Here is a 12,067-nt window from a genome sequence, read left to right as displayed (position 1 = left end):
ATATTTTATTTTTTCAGACATCCATGTTTTTTAAATGTAATATATTTTACAAAAGAGAAGATTGGTAACCTATTAAAAAAATACCTACAGGTGAAAAATACGTTTAGAAATTAAAAAACATTTGTGGATATGATTGCCATTCAGAGTTAAGCACATTGATTTCTAAAACCTAGATGGGTTTATTTTTTTCCAACAATATATTTCACTCACATAATCTTGATTTCCATAATCACCTGTTGTACTTAAGAAAGTAAATCAATACCCATATGATCCAAAGTACTATTTGCACACAGTAGTTTTTGTTTTTTATATTGTGGATCATATGTATCAAAGATACTGTTCATAAAGAACAGTGTTTTAGTAGGCTACAAATGGACAATTCCACATCTTTATACAGGAAATATTTAAAATGTCGATTTATATCAGCTGTTGTGGTGATTGAGTGTAAATATCCCTGCAGGGTCAGGAACAAACCAGCTTTCCCATAAGTCGTTGTGAACACTAGGGAAGTCCCAAGGCTTGTGTCTGCCATTCCAGTGCAGTAATTTTGCTTCCTGCAGAAAATGCTCTGAATATCTGGTATCTGGATTCCAGCCTTCATCGTGTTTAGAAGAAAATAATAGACTTGTTAGAAAATAAAATGTTTATATCAAAAATTGAATACAAGTTCATTGTAAAAAAAAATAATAAATCAGAGAGTACACAGTGAGGAATTGACCACCCACCCTAAATCTCCAAAATAACCACTGTTAGAGTGTCTCATGAAATCCTTCCAGTAATGTTCTACCATATACCAGTATGTATGTCTCTGTGTGTGTGTGTGTGTGTGTGTGTGTATATATATACGTATCTCTTTTGTACTTTGCCTTTTAAAACTACTATCTTAGGAAACTTTCCACAGTACCACATGTGGATTTACTGAATTATTTTTAATGACTGCCTAGAGTGGATGTATGATTATTTATTTAGCAAGTTCCTTCCTTATTAAGGACAGTAAGTTTCTTTCTATCCCTTCACTAGCATAAACAGTGCTACACTGAACAGTCTTCTCTGCATGTCCTGTGCGTGTATACAAATATATCTGTAGGATAAAATCTTGTAGGTAGAATGGCTAGATTGAAGGGTGTGTGCCTTTTAAATTTTGATAAGAGATTGCCAAGTTGTCCCCCAAAGCACTTGAATCAGTTTCCTTCCCACTCAGAGTTTATAGAAGTTCTTGTTTCTCTACATTTTCCCTCCCTAATATGGCAACATTTTCTTTTAAATAGTCTTGTTTTTACCATATGAAATGTAACTAAGAATAAGATCTACTTTTTAACAAATAGCCATCTCCATTTGAATATTATTCCCCTCGTAAGTAATCACTTAGTGACTATGCATTTACCCTAATATTACCATTGCTCAGAATATTTTTAGAATATCTCTTCCAGAAGTACATTAAGATCTTTTGAATGTAATTTTTTTTTAATATCCTCTATGGTGTTAGATTTTCTTTCTATTAAAGAAAATTCGATATTTTTAAAAAACAATAGAAAGTCCATTGAGTAAAAAGAGGGTGACTAGCTAGAGTTATGTTATTCTAGTTTAACATATGACGTAAGAAAAAAACAAAAACCAAAAACCCTATCTTCTGTTATCTATAAACATAACTGTGAAGGCAATTGCAGAAGAGGAGCTGAGTGTTTCAGGCTATAGTAGCATAATTGGAATAAATATCAGCTTCCAGAGAATCTCTACAAAGGAAATGCCTTCATGTGAGCAGTCTCCACTAAGTCGGACATCATCTCTCGGCTCCATGGCTGAAGAGTTCTGTAGGGACTTGCGGTTTTGCTTTTAGCTATATATGTTTCATAAATTTTTAAAATCTTAAGCCAACATGTTGAGACTCAAACTTAGTACCCACTAGTGTTACATTGCTTTCTGCTTCCAAAACACTCTAAAACCAAATCATTTTTCAAATGATTTCCTTGTAGATTTGCTTTGCAGACCATCCCTGATTGCAAAACCTTCAGCACAGATAGAAGCTCTGTTCTACAAAGAAAAATTACTTCTGTCCCTTGGGAAGATTCTGCCCCTTCCTACTTGTCAATAAGTTAGGTATTTCATAAGATGTAATTCTAAGTCCCTGTCCCAAGATCATAAAATGTTCTAAGCTTATCAATCTCAGCTCCTCATAGCTGTTCCTACACATTTTTTATAGACCATCTACTTGAATAGGATTTTGTGCACATTCATTACATGGAAATGTTGATATTTGACCTGACAGTGAACCCAACATTATTATAAATCAATTCAGACGGAACACTAGCATCCTTAACTTCCCTGTGTCACTCTTATGTGCATACAGATGGTCAGGAAAATCAGGGAAGATTCTGGTAATGAGGCAGAAGCAAATCTACAGAATCATTCAGAGGAGACAGGAATCCAGCTTCCACAGTTTTGTGTGTCTCTTCTTTTAAAAGGGTGAGTAAGGGCCATACCACCTTGCAGTATTGTTCTGAGAATCAGAAATAAGGTTCACCTTTATCACAAAACCTAGCCCAGTTCTTGGCAGTTGTAGTGGATGTAAATATGTCTCCAATTCTAAAATAATCTCAAAATATCTGAAAACAAAAGGATTTTTTTTTTTTTAATTTTTTTCTGAGGAAGATTGTCCCTGAGCTAACATCTGTGTCAGTCTTCCTCTATCTTGTATGTGGGACGCCACCACAGCACGGCTTGATGAGCAGTGTGTAGGTCCACGCCCCGGATCCGAACCTGTAAACCTCGGGCCGCCGAAGTGGAGCACATGAGCTTAACCACTACACCACTGGGCCGGCCCCAAAAACATTCTTAATAACTTCTTTGGCAGCAAAACCTAGGTCCCACTCAGGGTACTACATAACATAAGTATATGCACCACATTACCTTTTTAAAATTCAAAACCTTTCTAAATTTCTAAACCGGTCTGGCCCAGTGGTTTTGGCTAATGGATTGTGGCCATGTGTTTGAATGAATGTCAGTGTCTTCAGTGCCAGGCTCAGTTCTAAGCAATTTACATGTAGAGGTAATTTATTCCTTATAAAAACTTTACAAGGTTCTACTAGCTTCAGTTTACAAATGGAGAAACTAAGGCACAGAGAGGTTGAGTAACTTGCCCAACATCATAGGTAATAGCAGAGTTGGGATTCCCATCCATACTCTAGAGCCTGTACTCCTGTAGTGAAGAGTGGATAAAAGACTGTTAAGGGACTCACATGGTAGACAGTCAGTAAACAACTTCCTTTTAAAAGATAAACTCCAGGGGCCAGCCCGGTGGCATAGTGGTTAAGTTTACGCGCTTTGCTTTGGCGGCCAGGGGTTCGCAGGTTCAGATCCTGGGCTTGGACCTACACACCGCTTGTCAAGCTGTGCTGTGGCAGGCATCCCACACATAAAGTAGAGGAAGATATTAATTAGCCCAGGGCCAATCTTCCTCACCAAAAAAAATAATAAAAAAATAAAAAGATAAACTACCAGCTATCTAAATTCCTCGAAAGCCATTATGCTAATTTATTTGGTTTTCTCCACTGTAGGCTACTGCAAGAGGGCAGTAAAGGCACGCGAGAAAGTTTTGACAATGAAAGTTCTATCTTAACAATAGTTAATGTTTATCAAGCACATACTATAAAGCATGAGTCTAATTGGTTTTCATGAATTCCTAGAAACACACCCCTCAGGTGAACATTTTATCAGCGCATTTGCAGAATCTGGGCACTGAGGGTTAAATAAAGTGTCCAAGGTCACCTGGAGGATTTCAATTGAGGGACCTGGTGCTATAGCACACTGTCCTCACCTTGGTCCTCACTGGATCTATAAAATGCACATTTGCTTTGTTTTTGTAAAATACTCACCCAGGTGCCTTATGTGCCACAGGGGGTTGATTGTAGAGTATTTCCCATGGAACACGATCAGCATTGGGGAGGTGGCCACCCCTCCTCCCAGGGAGCTGCTGTAGAGATTTTCCCTAAGAAACGAAATAGAAAAGCAACGCTTGGCCTGGAGCCCCACAGACTCTGATAAAGTAGAATCGAATAATTTTAAAAGATGTAAGACCGTCTCTCATTGTAGAAGACAACTGTTGTCTTTCATTTTTCCCCAACTTTTTATTTTGAAAATTGTCAAAGCTACACAAAATTTTAAGAATACCATGAACTCCCATGTCTCACCCAGATTCACAGAGTGTTAATATTTTGCCATTTTAACTCTCAGCCTTTTTTATGGCAAATGTAGAAGATCAAATTCTGATCCTCCCTTATTTAGAATACCTACTCAAAAATTCAGGTTATGATGGTATTAAAGATATCCAGATAAAAAACATGGACAGGAAATACAATGACATGATAATAGTGGTTGTGTTAGAGTTATTTCTCTTTTCTCTATTTTATTTATTTATTTTTTATTTATTTATTTTTTTTTTGTGAGGAAGATCAGCCCTGAGCTAACATCCGTGCTAATCCTCCTCTTTTTGCTGAGGATGACTGGCTCTGAGCTAACATCTATTGCCAATCCTCCTCCTTTTTTGTCCCCAAAGCCCCAGTAGATAGTTGTATGTCATAGTTGCACATCCTTCTAGTTGCTCTATGTGGGACGTGGCCTCAGCATGGCTGGAGAAGCGGTGCGTCGGTGCACACCCAGGATTCGAACGCGGGCCGCCAGTAGCGGAGCGCTTGCACTTAACTGCTAAGCCACGGGGTCGGCCCCTCTTTTCTCTATTTTAAAACTTTGATAATGAAAAATGATAAATTTTTAAAAACGCAACCTTAAAAGACAAAGTTGACTTTATAAAATAATCCTTAAAAACATTAAAAACAAATCTGTACAAGAAGGAGAAACTTGACTAGGATAAATGATTTTCAGTGGAAAAGGTTCATGAGGATTCTGGGAGATGTAAAGTCACATTATTAAACAATTTATTAGAAAAGTTTGTATAATAAGGAATTCTGCAGGATCTCGCTCCCTCTGACATATCATTTGAGAATACATTTTCATCTACTGCCCCCTTTTCTTTCTCAACATTCCTCTGTGAGCAAATCCAACTTAAGATGTCTGTGAAATATTTCTAGCCCCTGAGCTATGCATAGAAAATTAACTGAATAATTTTGTTCCCAAGCATGGAAAAATAGCAGAGAGGTCTACACATACTCCACATTTTTTTGCATCCATTTCTCCAGTTGTTTGGTGATACGCTGGTGCTTCCATTCTGTCATGTTGGCAACAATCACGCCAGGATTGAAAGAGCAAGTGCTGGGGCTTATGCCAAGGTCTTTTATAGTCTTCTTCCGATAGTCCAGATAGCCCATATATGTATTCTAGAAAGGAACAGGATACGCATGCTTCTGAACAACAGATCTTGTTTCTGGAAAATGATCATTTTCTTGAAACCACTGTGCACTCTCTCTGGGTTTCCTCCTGTGTCTCTGGCCACTTCCTAATGCCCGTTGCTGGTTTCCCCTTGTTTCCCCAACGTCTAGAAGCTGAGTGCCCCTAGTCTCATTCCCAGCACCTGTTCCTTTCTCTAGCACCAGCTCCCTAGGCAGCATCATCCAGTCTCATGGCTCCGAATACTATCCGTGGAGACAGCCCTGACCTCTCCTCTGGATTTCCAACTCCTGCTACATCTGCCAACTCATAATGTCTCCTTCTGGATGCTTAATGAGGCAGCTCCAACTTACATCCCAAAACTGATCCCAGTCTTATCCCAAACCTGTTTACCTGCAACCTGCCCCACCTCAGTTAGTGGCAACTCTATCCCTCTAGTTACTTAGGCAAAAAACCCAGGGTCATTAGGTCATCCTTGATTCCTCTTTCTCACTCACTTTTCATCCAAATCTGTCAGCAAATCCTGTTGGTCCTATCTTCCAAAATATATCCAGAAGCCAACCACTTCTCACTGCCTCTGCTGCTACCTTCCCGGTCCAGGCTGTAATTAACACTCACTGGATTTCTGCAAGCTCCTCCTAACCCATGTCCCTGCCTCCACCCTTTTCAACTCCACTCTATCTCTGTTACTCATCTGCTCAAAGCCCCTCCAATGTCTTCCCATCTCATTCAGAGTAAAAGCAGAGTTCCTAAAGTGGCCTGCCCTGCCCTACACCACCTGCCCCCACTACCTCTCCAACTTCTGTTATTCTCCCGTTGATCCCTCTGCCACACTGACCTCCTTGTTCCTTTAATACACCAGGCACACCCCTGCCTCAGGACCTTTACACTTGCCATTACCTCTTCTTGGAATGTTTTCCCCTAAATATCTGCTTAGGTGGTTCCCTCAATTCCAGTGTAGGCTCAGTGACACCATCTCAGTGGAGCCTTCCCTGATCACCCAATTTAAAACACAACCCCACCTCCACCTGATCATCTGTTAAATAGTTTACTCGTTTACTGACTCTCTCTTCCCACTGGAATGTAAGCTACACAAAGGCAGGAGTTTTAGTTTTGTTTACTGTATTATCAGTATCTAAAACAGTGTCAGGCATGTAGTAAGCACTCAGTAAGTAGTTGTTGAATGAATGTAATATGAGGCAGGACATACTGTTTCACTCCTGTAGCTGTCACAATCCACCTTGGTGTGATGCTCAAATACGACACGGAAGTAATGGAAATACTTGAGCACTTTCTATGTGCCAGGCACTGTTCTAAGAACTTTACATGCATTACCTCATTAATTGCAAGCAATAACTTTACACGTATTAACTAATTTAATTCTCACCATAACTCTACAAGGGAAGTACTAGTATTACCTCTATTTGACAAATGAGGGAGAAAATGATTGGTTAAGCAACCTGCCCAAGGTCACAAAGCGACTAAGTGATCGCGCCAAGATTTTGACAAAGTCGGGTCTGGCCCCAGAACCTAGGCCTTAAGGTGTGTCACATCTTAAATGTCACACATATGAAATTATTTCCTGGAACTTTTTTTGAAGAACAGCATTTGATTCTTAATAGTCTCTTGTATTTTAAAGCCATTCTTTTGGTTTCATATTACATATGGTTTCAACTTTCCTCCTTTCCACCAGGGTAAGGAGCTCTTGAAAAAAATCACTATTTTCCTCTACTGAAAGGGGGAAAGAAAAGCGATGGTCAAAACTCTGAAAATAGATAAAACCAAAGGTTCAGTGAGTCTCTTTTACAGAAAACACCATCTCTGATGCGGAGTGTGGTTACGAGTGATGTAGATAAAATCTGTCATTTCTGGAGCATTTACTACATACCGGACACTTTGACATCATGTTATTTCATCACAGCTCACAAAAACACAACAAAATAGGTATTACCGTTGCCTTGTTTCAGATAAGGAAAGTGGGACTTGCAGGGTTACGTAACTTGCCCCAGAGTCGGTAAGGAGCCGAGCTGGGCTGTGAATCGGAAGCCCAGGCCCTCCGCTGTTCTGCCTCCCAGCAGTCCAGACTGGGGGGTTCTTGAAGGTGTAGGTTACACTCCCTGTGAGTTGCGGGGAGGAGCAGGGGCGAGAGCAGCAGGGTGAAGGTAGGATTTTGAGACAGTGTGCCCACCTGCAGCCCCACAAGTCGGTCTATGTCCTGAGCTGAGGGCAAATCGCAGTCATCTGAAAAGGCTGCCGCGTGGCCCAGGGCCAAAGTGGTGTCATACAGTTCTTGGATGTCACCTGAATTTAGAAACACCGGGAGTTAACATACTATCGCATCTGTTTTAGGGTTAGATGGAGCCTTAGAGCTTAAACAGTCTCTGATTTTGCTATGGAGGAAAAGTACATGATCCCTGATTTCAAGTGGCTTAGCAATTTGAACGATAAGAATAGCTCATTCAATTTAAACAGCCACTTGGTAATAAGCTCAGATGGGCATCGGTCAAATTTCTTTATTTCTGTTGCTATGTAGGTACCACACCAATGCTTATCTGATTTGCATGGGGAGAGAGAGAAGGCAACATTTAAACACCAAAACTTAGCTCACTTCCAAGAATGTCATCAGTGAGACTTCATTCTCCTAACGTTTTAGGAGTGTAGAGAAAGGAAAGGCTATCAAGCTATTTCTTACAGACTTCGACAATCAGAGAGTGGCTCTCAGAAAGTCACTTGGATTGTCCCGGAAAGTGAGTATCAACCCATTATCCAAATATTCCCGAATTGACAACAATACGCCCAACTTTAATAGGAGTCAGAATCACTGGGCAGCTAGCTATTTTGAAAATGAAGAGAGACAGTCGTTCTACTTATCAGCTGCTCCTTCTCTGCACGTTCTTGGCCTTCGGCGAGTATACCTTGTACAATTATGTCATCGTCCAAATAGATGACTTTCTCATGTTGGTGGATAAGCAGAGGGAGATAAAATCGAACAAAGTTCAGCTGTTAAAACAACAAAAGAAGTGATGGTGGGAAGATGCATTTGGCTCAGAGTCTTCCTGGGGTGCTGGAGGGTCGGCTTTGAGCACGGCCTCTGCTCAGCTCCAGGTTTGGAACAGAGTAGAACAGAGGCTGCAGATGTGCCTCGCCCGAGCTTCCTGGTGCCCAACCTACCTGGGCCCCGGGATGGGGACCAGCGCTGGTCAGCGGTTCTCCTAGATCCAACTCCCCCACTGCTAAAACTGTTACCACTTGCATCTCTCTGGACTGCTGCAGTGGGAGTCACAGAGCCACAAATTGCCTGCCTTCCTCTACACTCAGTAATGTGACTGCTGTCAACTAAATCAGCCTTACACACACACACACACACACACACACACACACACACACACACACAGAGGCATCATCTCAACAGGTTCAACCACTTAGCTCCTTGAACCAGAAAAAGTCAGAGAAGCAAGGCCTGAGAGTGGGAGTCTTCAAGTTTTATTACCCACAACACTCTTTAATCCCAAGTCCCAACTCAGCCAGCACTCTTGATAATAAATATCTGGAATTGGGAAAAGTTCATGTCATTAGATAGAGGGCTTAGAATTTCGTAAATTTTCAAGGATGGATTTAAGTAACAATCTGCATTTTCTGTAAACCTGCCATCAAAAACACCACTCTCTGTCCTGGAGAGGGTCCCTTTTGTAAGAACTCTTGCAATAAAATACCTTAAGATTCCCAATTACAGGAAAGCAGTTGGTGTCTCCTGCAAATATTATCTTAGTCGATACTATGAAGTATATAATCCATCAGGCTACTGTTTTTCTTTAGCCTTTAGATCCTCTGAACTGAATTTAATATCCAGTCACAGGACACACACAGCATATGGGTTGGGAATATTTTTTCTTGGCCTTACTACTTGGCCCCTCCCCCCCACCCCACAGGGATATTCACATACAGAAGTGCATCCTACATTTTCTTATGCTTCATTTCTTCTTTAATAGCTTCAGTATGTTTATGTAAACCATCTTAAACCCTTTCTGCAGCAGGTGGCTCATAAATTATAAGTAAGCAGGGTTTGGGGAAATCTAACACTGTGAGGCTTCAAAAATATTCTGTCTGCATCCCGGTGGCTAGTGCTCCACACTGAACAAGGGTCTCACCGAGAACTGTCCCCAGCACATGCGTGATTCCTACTCACAGGCTGGAGCAACTCAGGCCTCGATGAGTCTGGTCTGATCTTCCCTTTGAGGACCGTAGGGTTGAATTCCACGATTTTAAAGTTTATTTCTCTCAGTTTAGAATGTTCGATCCATTTTCTAAAGAGATGACACACACAAAAAAAACCCTCTCATACACACCTCCAACCTTTCCTCAATTTGCCTATTGCCTCAGAGGCAATCTGTTGCCTCCTTAGAAAGTTAAAAATAAGATGTGTGTAACCTTAGTAGAGTTTAGTCTATAAATCCCTCTTGATTTTTTTCCCCATCTGGTCTGGCTTCAAATCTTTCCTTTCTTTTTTTTTTTTTTTTTTTTTTCCCTCCATTCACATAACTCTTTCTGCAAAGGAAATGAAGCAAAATAGTAATAAACAAATATCTCCCCAGATCCACATAATCTCCACAGGAAACTGGAAAAACCAAATGCGTTCCTTCTTATAAAGCAGCATCTGTGGTTGCCGGAACTGTCTGCGCCATGTGCTCACAGCTCTGTGAGGTTATAAAGCAGGACATTCTGAACCTTCTGCTTTGACTGAAATCATTTTCACTCTGCTGTCCTGACTACAAGCATGATCTGAATCTACCTTTGTCTCCTTGTCTCTGTCGCTCAGTCTTCTCTGTCTGTCCTCGATCCCCGCCTTCTCTGCCTCCTTCTCCCGCCCTCTCCCCTTACATTTTCTCAGTCTTACAGAACTTCTGTCTTCTATCCAATTCACAATAAGATTCTTGGTAGAAGTAATCTCAAAATAAAATTTCCAGTGACAAAAGCCACAGGTGGTAGAATTTTTTCTTGATTAAAAATCAACCAAAGAATTAAATCTTCTAAGCAAAATTTACATCTGCAAAATTTGAACCATAAAAATCAATAATTTACACAATGTTATATGTCAGTTATATCTCAATAAAGCTGGGATGGGGGGAACAGTCACGTCAATAAGAAAAAGATAGACCACCAACAGAAAAATAGGCAAGAGGCTTGAACATGCACATCCAAATGGCTGAGAAATGTGTGAAAAAAGTGCTCCACCTCAAGAAATAAAGGAAGCTCAAATTAAAAGCACAATGAGGAGCTGGCCCGGTGAAGTAGTGGTTAAGTTCGTGTGCTCTGCTTCGGTGGCCCAGGGTTCGCAGGCCTGGATCCCGGGCGGGGACCCACGCACGGCTTATCAAGCCATGCTGTGGCAGGCGTCCCACATATAAAGTAGAGGAAGATGGGCACAGATGTTAGCCCAGGGCCAATCTTCCTCCCCCCCCAAAAAAAAAAAACACCCCACAATGAGACACCCTGAACACCCATCAGAATGACAAAATTGAAAAGACTGACCATACCCAGTGCTGGCGTGGTGGTTGTTACATGGGTTTGTTAACTTTGTGGTGATGCACTAAGTGTACACAGGATTCATACAATTTTCTTTTTTTTGTGTTATACTTCAATGTAAAGAGTTTTTTAAATATTTTAAAACAGGGGTGGTGGACTAGACAACTAAGAACTGAGAAACAGTCCCTGCTCAGATGTCATAAAGTCCTGAAGCTCATGCCTTTTATTCAAGTACAAACCCTTACTCAGCACACATTATATATGCCTTCCTTTTGGGTTTGGTTATCTGATTTTCATACCCACAGATAATTAAACGGCTGTTAATGGCAGGCTAAGTGAATAATCTACAACAATAAATGACAGAAGAGTGAGAAATGAGACAGGAAAACTAGAAAGTACACATTAGCCCTCAAAACCCACAGCAGCCAAGGAGCATTAAGATTAGGAGCAAATGTCTTACATATTTCAGTACCTCCTAATGGTGCTATGAGCAAAAAATCTAATTATAAAAGTCATACATAAATATATTCTCCTTATAAATGATGGCAATAACACTGGAAATACCTTGAACTTCCTTCCTTTCATCATTGCTTTCCCCAATTCCTCCTTCCTCCCCGGAGATAGTCACTGTTAACAGCTGAAGATCTTTCTGAGTCTTTTTCTTTACAGAAACACATATATGTACATGTACATATTTATAGTTTGGAGGTTTTGATTTTCATTGCTATAAACCAAATGTGTGTATCCCCTTCAAATTCATATGTTGAAACCTAATCCTTGACATGATAGTATTTGGAGGTGGGGCCTTTAGGAGGTGATGAGGTCCTGATGGGGGAGCCCTCATGAATGGGATTAGTGCCCTTATCAAAGAGCCTCCAGTGAACTCCCTTACTGTTTCAGCCGTGTGAGGACACAGCAAGAAGGTGGCCCTCTATGAACCAGGAAGTGGACCCTCGCCAGACATGGAATCTGCTAGCACCCAGATCTTGGGCTTCCCAGCCTCCACAGCTGTGAGTAATAAATTTCTATTGTTCATAAGCCACCCAGTCTACGGCATTCTGTTATAGCAGCCTGAACGGATAAAGACATTCATAAAGTGGATCATACTCTATGAGGTGTACTGCAACTTGCATTTTCCACTTCACAATATGCCTTGGGGATTGTCTATGTCAGTGTACACGGATTGTCTTCTTTTTTTTTAATA

General features: G+C 40.7%; 1 protein-coding gene across 2 annotated transcripts in view; it reads right to left on the bottom strand.

Moving 5' to 3' along the window:
• The window catches only part of GLT8D2 (glycosyltransferase 8 domain containing 2), a 37,597-nt gene continuing 25,530 nt past the window's right edge, over positions 1–12,067 (bottom strand). Inside the window, exons 5-10 of one of the 2 annotated variants that reach the window (XM_058568541.1) lie at positions 9,527–9,644; positions 8,256–8,340; positions 7,529–7,641; positions 5,164–5,330; positions 3,873–3,985; positions 1–595 (exon numbers count right to left, since the gene is read on the bottom strand). In XM_058568541.1, coding sequence (XP_058424524.1) covers positions 423–595; positions 3,873–3,985; positions 5,164–5,330; positions 7,529–7,641; positions 8,256–8,340; positions 9,527–9,644 — 769 coding nt within the window. In that variant the 3' untranslated portion in view covers positions 1–422. The remainder of the gene's footprint in view (positions 596–3,872; positions 3,986–5,163; positions 5,331–7,528; positions 7,642–8,255; positions 8,341–9,526; positions 9,645–12,067) is intronic. The other variant, XM_058568542.1, reaches the window with a different exon arrangement.

Source organism: Diceros bicornis, chromosome 25 (genome assembly GCF_020826845.1).
Source record: "Diceros bicornis minor isolate mBicDic1 chromosome 25, mDicBic1.mat.cur, whole genome shotgun sequence".
NCBI classification, from domain to species: Eukaryota; Metazoa; Chordata; class Mammalia; order Perissodactyla; family Rhinocerotidae; genus Diceros; species Diceros bicornis.
The sequence above is the reverse complement of the archived record's forward strand: the minus strand, read 5'-3'. Positions and strand labels throughout refer to the sequence as shown.